This window comes from Rhizophagus irregularis, chromosome 18, assembly GCF_026210795.1.
Source record: "Rhizophagus irregularis chromosome 18, complete sequence".
NCBI lineage: Eukaryota > Fungi > Glomeromycota > Glomeromycetes > Glomerales > Glomeraceae > Rhizophagus > Rhizophagus irregularis.
Window position 1 is genome coordinate 294,088 of NC_089446.1, and position 6,470 is coordinate 300,557.

The 6,470-nt window shown below is 26.6% G+C and overlaps 2 protein-coding genes across 2 annotated transcripts; both read left to right on the forward strand.

Annotated features, from left to right (window-relative positions):
• Window positions 1-277: 277 nt before the first annotated feature.
• OCT59_009716 (uncharacterized protein) lies at window positions 278-2,890 on the forward strand (the record flags this gene model as incomplete). The annotated part of the gene is made up of 6 exons (XM_066132543.1): window positions 278-797; window positions 907-1,286; window positions 1,368-1,545; window positions 1,617-1,673; window positions 1,736-2,683; window positions 2,763-2,890. The coding sequence occupies 6 exons, from the start codon at window positions 278-280 to the stop codon at window positions 2,888-2,890; spliced, it is 2,211 nt and encodes a 736-aa protein (XP_066000179.1).
• Window positions 2,891-5,419: 2,529 nt separating this feature from the next.
• Window positions 5,420-6,202, forward strand: OCT59_009717 (uncharacterized protein; the record flags this gene model as incomplete). The annotated part of the gene is made up of 2 exons (XM_066132544.1): window positions 5,420-5,454; window positions 5,755-6,202. The coding sequence occupies 2 exons, from the start codon at window positions 5,420-5,422 to the stop codon at window positions 6,200-6,202; spliced, it is 483 nt and encodes a 160-aa protein (XP_066000180.1).
• Between the last annotated feature and the right edge of the window lie 268 nt (window positions 6,203-6,470).

The following is a 6,470-nucleotide window of genomic DNA, read 5'->3' on the forward strand; positions in this document are numbered from 1 at the left end:
TTCTTATTGTTGAAATCATATTTTAATAATATTTTAATATTAAGTATTTATTATGCTCTTTAGTCTTTTAATAATCTACTTTATGTAATTTGTCATGTGTCAGAATTTTACCATAATTTTCTGCCAGTAGAATCAAAATGATCACGTTACAATCGTTACATTGAACAAATCAACAAAATGGCGCAGCGAAGTCGTTTATATTTCATATGATGTGCAACTTGTGCAACAATATAAATGACGAAAATATAAATTTTACTAAAAAAAAAAATTCTTTATCATGACTAATGAACGTTCAAAAGATAATTCTTCAGAAAATTTTATATCTAATAAATCTCATGATTTTATTGGAAAATTTGTAATTGGATTTAATAAATTAAATAATGAATTTATTAATTTATTAGAAGAAAATCAAAATATTAAACAACAATATAAAAATCTTGAAGAAAAAAATCAAGAAATTTCATATTTAAATTCAGAATTAAATGAAAAGAATCAAAAAATTTTACATACAAATTCAAATTTAATTGAAAAAAATAATAAAATTTCACGTAATAATTTTGATTTAAAAGAAAAACTTGAAGAAAAAGATAAACAATTTAAAAAACTTCAACAATACGCTTTAAATTTAGAAAAACAAAGAAATGAAGAATTACAACTATTAAAACAATTTGAAATAATTTCTAAAAATTTAGAAAAAAATTTGGAAATATTGAAATTAAAAGAAATTGATGATGATAATATCATTAAAACTTTTAAAGAAAATAATGAAGATTTTTTGTCAAGTTTTTTAAATAAAAGTATGTAATAATCGTAAATAATTTTTTTTTTTTTAAAAAAAAAATTTTGATAATATTATTTAAAAATTATACTAAATTAATTTTATACTTTAAAACTTTTGAATAAAAGATCTAGAAAAATCCTTACCTTATTCTAATATTGAAGTCATTGTTGGGTTAGACTTTGGAGCAACTTATTCCGGATTCTCTTATTGTCATGTATCTAATAAACAAAATATACGTTTAAATAAAGTATGGTCTTGGGAAATCGTTCAGTTTAAAACAAATACAGTTCTTCAATATGATGATGATTATAATAATGTCGTACTTTGGGGTTCTCCAGCTTTAGACGTAAAATCAAATCATCAAGTCAATAATCAAAATTGTAAAAGAAACAAACCTATTGAATTATTCAAATTATGTTTTAACAATCTAGATGAAAATTTAAAACCAACCCTTCCAATTGATTACAAAAAGGCTATTGCTGATTATCTTAAAGAAATCGGAAAGGTATGAATCAAAATTATAAATAATTTATTCCAAATAATATTTTTTATATTAAATTAATTTTACTTGAATGAAATTTCCAAGGTCATTAAAGATACACTTGCAACCCATTGGAATGTTGATTTCTTTGAAAATGTTTTATTAGTTCTTACTATTCCTGCAGAATACTCAGAAAAAGATTATGATATTATGAGAGAATGCGCACATGATGCAAATCTCATTAATGATAAATCTTCGAAAAATCTACAATTTATTACAGAACGTAAGTAATGTGAGAAGGATCTAAAAAAAAAAATAGAATTTTAATCATAAACTAATTATTTTTATTTACAGCTGAAGCTGCAGCAATTTATTGTATGGAAAATGAATTGCAGGAGGATGAAATAGGAAGTAAGTTATTGTAATGAATTTAATTATTTAAAAGATTATTTAACTAACTTGACTATTATCAGCGACTTTTATTGTTGTCGACTGTGGCGGTGTTACTGTTGATTTAACCGCTCGCAAATTAATTGGAAATAATCCATTGCAGTATCGTGAAATTACTGAGCGTATTGGGGACTTCTATGGAAGTGTATTTATAGACAATGAATTTATTAAGTTTTTACGTGAAAAACTTGGAACTCGAGCCATAGATCTATTAATGGAAAATAATTATGATCAATTTCAGTGTCTGATGCAAGAATTCTGTCAACATATAAAAGATCCTTTCACGGGAGATGATACAGAATTTAATTATACACTGGATATTAAAGAAAAAGCTCCGCTTTTATTGTCACATGTCAATAGAAAGACCAAGAAAATCATGAAAAAAAATGAGTGGCTAATTAATATTAATTACGATGACATAAAATCAATGTTTGATCCTATAATTGATGGAATTATCTGTTTAATACATTCACAACTTTCAAATAATAAAGACGCCTGTTCAACAATATTTTTAGTTGGAGGATTTAGCGAAAATAGATATTTACAAAAAAGGATTAAACAAGAATTTAATCGTACGGTGAAAAATATTTCAGTTCCTGTTCAACCTATAGCAGCAATTGCACATGGAGCAGTAATTTATGGATTATCTATAAAATCAAATGGTTTGAATAATAATTCAGTTGAAGATAATAAGAAAAATATCGATTCTTCGAGAGTCCTTAAGTATACTTTCGGAATTGATGTTGACTCCCTTTATGGAAAATCTAATGATGTTGAAATTCATAGATTCTTGGCTTTGGCCAACCGAGGTACTGCAATAGAATTAGACCAAACCTTTTCTTTTAATTTTGAACCTGAATTTAATCAAAGAAGTGAAAATTTTGCAATTTATTATACAAAAAACGACAATGTACAACGCTGTGATGAGCCAGAAGTGGTACTTCTTGGGGTATTAGAAATCATTCTTCCAGGTATATTATAATTATTAATTACTAAATTTATGGAATTGAATATTTTTATAATTAATATTTTTCTTGTAATAATTATTAGATGTATATAATCGAAGTATCAATTTTGGATTAACTTTCGGTCAAAAAGGAATTACTGCATTTGCAAGGAATGAACTTAATGGTCAAAATTATACGACAACATTTTGTTATCCAAATAATGTATTTTAACATTAGTTATTAAATTTTAATAATGCAATATTAATATTTGGGATACTAACGGTCGATTCAGTTTAGTTATGATTAGCAATCTACAGATCTGATTAATACAATACGAGAAATATGAAATAAACTGTCTGTACAAATGGACTATTCAGTTGATTATATAATCGCAATGTTAATACACAAAAAAAAGAAAGAAATTGAATAATAAAACAAATAATTGTTCATGATGTACCAGCATTTTTTATCAATTAACTAGATTGTAAATTTAGAAAAAATACTGGTATAAAAAAAAATGAATTTACGTATAAATTACCATAAAAAGTAAGATTTGAATCTAAATAATTGATAATTTACAAAATTTATTATTATTTGAATCCTTTTTTTAGACATCTTCAATTTAAGCGGATATATTTTTTTTTAAAAATATAAAACAAATTAACATATAATAATAAAAGCAATATATTTCTTCGACGGATGATTTGTCTGTCTATTATTATGAATACATCTATTATTATGAATACATAATAAGTTTTTTCAGACGATTTTGATATCCGAAAGGTTTATTAATAGGAAGACGTTGAATACTCAATTTTATATAAAAAAAATATATATATAATTTAAAAATGCTAAAAACAAAAACCAGAAGAATAATTTTTTTGTAAAATGTTATTAAAAAACATTTTATTTAAATAAGGTAAATTTTTAGTAGAAGTAAATTAATTTCAGTTTGATAAAAACTTTTGTTTAAAAAGTCTATCTTACGGTTAAATTCTCAATGATTAATCGCATATGGTTAAGATAATTTCTATAACATTTTACGCAAATTTTTGCCCAAAAATCTATGATTAAAGTCTAACTTGGTTGGATTTGTATTATTTATTTCATGGGTAATTTCCTGGAGCGTGTCACTCATTAAATACTGTATTAACTATTTTAAACTTAACTATTTTAAACTAAAATTAGTAATTTCCCGGCTATCTATATGAGGCCGGACAATAAGTAAATGAAGATTCCCGGTCATTTATACTCAGCTAATCACTCGCAATTTTGTATGAATGTATGAAGGTGATCATGAGTGACACTTAGTGCGACAAGGGATTGGGATAATTATTTTCTACATAGAATCTAACGTACAATCATCATTATTCTGTCATATGTAAGGGCAATTATTCTATATAGAATGCTAATCTACGCATAGTACAAATAATGAATCGTGTGTTACTTCTACTACGTTTTTATTTCATATAAAATTTTCAAAAGTTCATATTATTTGTTACTTAAATCAAATTTTTCATTGTAAATTTCTAGTGAGTTGCTTTTGGAAACGTGGTATTGACAAATGATGACGTAATGGCCGCAGCGCAATCATATAAATAGTCTAAGTGATTAGATCACGAAAAATAAGTGCCTCAGGTCCTAGGTTCGATTCCTAAGGTAAGTATAAGTTTATATATATTAAATATTATTAAAACAGAAACACGTGACTTTCTAATTAACGAGATGTTTTTCTATCACTACTTCTGAAGAAAATCATTTCAAAAAATTAGACTTCAAATGGGCAAATATTAGTGAAATGTTAAAAAGTTTCATAATTTTATAATTTTTTTTATGATATAAAATTTTAAAAACACCGCTATTTAGTTGTGGTACTTTTTAGACAGAACTCTTTCTTTTTATTTCGTTCATAGAGAAAACAACAAAATATTTGTATAGGAAAAGTATGAAGGCAAAGCGTGTCAGGAAATAATTATTCCTACAATTTTATATTAACTTATTTTTAAGACAAAAAATATATATTGTATGTAGTAAAGTTTAAAAGATCTTGAAAAAATATTGTATTGTAATAAAGAAAACTCTTTATAGGACCTTTGATTAGAGAGAACCATTGAAAAATGGTCGTGTAAAATTTGTATCAAAAATTTGCGAAAAGAGTCCCTATTTCGAAACACTTTTTTATGTACTATATGAAATCATTTAAAATAAAAATCATGTGATTTTTCCTGACCAGCGAAATTTTGCCAAATTTTTATTAATACATGCAAAAATAAATACCCTAAGGGTTCAGGACGTAGCTCATATCGTAGTACACGACGAATTTTCTATGCTACATACTTATTTTTTCAAACGATATTCCTCTATTTTAGCCTTTTTTTTTTTAAGTTGTGTAATGCGTCAGTTCTTTTAAACGTTATTTTTCCAGTGTTGCAATCACACAAATCACACAAAGCACATTAGTTAAATATGGTCAATTGTACTACCAAAAAATTACGTAACAATAATCACAATCTAGTGTGTAATGATAAAACCGTATTATTCAAGATCAATCAATTGATGTGACAAATGTGACTCATCACTCATATTTATAAATATTACTCATTCTATCTACAATACATGAATCTATTAATTCACGTACTGATATATATACTCTAACTCTCAAACTCTCATAAAAACTACTAAATCCTTTTTTCTCCAAACTAAAATTTACGAATTTCAGCAATATATAGAAATATTTTATCATGCTTTTTTCGAAAAAAAATGGCTCAAAAAAAGCCCGCTCTTTTTAAAGCAATGTAAAGTTTATATAAGAGGAATTACACGAGCAAGAAAAAAAATTACTAAAAAAACTGTTAGAAGATGAACTGAAAGAAAAACAAAGAAAAGTAGAGAAAGTTTTTTTGAAGGTAGGTTGTATTGGGTGGTATCCTCCAGTCCCTATTCAGCTTTTGCAACCCCGTTTACGTACTATACAACATTCTGGACAACACACACTTTCAACACCGGGCACTTTCACTGACTTTTGAGAAGTTTTTGTAGATAAGCCACTTAAAGAACTTGATAAGCAAATATCAAGATTGAATTGCAAAATTAAGATCTGTTGTGTTACGAAAGATTAACGAAAGGAGTCAAGAGTTCAAGAATTGGGGTGAAGTAGCAGAAATACTTAGCCTGGAGACGGATAATAAAGTTTTATACGAAGAGACTGGTAATGAACAAATATGTACAAAACTATTAGTCAATGGTTTAAAAGACTTTGACTTGACAATATCAGATCTTGATCAACTGCTGCTCATGTATGATGAAAGTATTTCCGAATTTCACAATAAAAAAACAACTCTCAAAAATCTGCCATATGCTCAAAGTAGAGTTGGCCCAGACAACCTTTCCAAACCAAAAAATGTAACTACGAAGAAAACAAGCCTAAAGGTAGGTTGTATTGGGTGGTATCCTCCAGTCCCTATTCAGCTTTTGCGACCCCGTTTACATGATTATACAACATTCTGGACAACATTCGCTTTCAACACCGGGAATTTTTACTGACTTTTGAGAAGTTTTTTGTAGATAAGCCACTTAAAGAACTCGAAAGGCAAGATGAAACCGAAAAACGTAACTCCAAAGAAGAATTTGCAGATAACGAGCTGAAGGACGTAACACTGAAGTAGCCTATATAATCATTTTATCATTTTACCATTCTTTTATTGTTTTTATTTTGTAAAATAGATTCAACTTTGATGTGAATATTGTAAAATTCATATGTAAGTGCCGGTCATCTTATTGAATCTCAGATTGGTATTGTCCAGAATGTGGT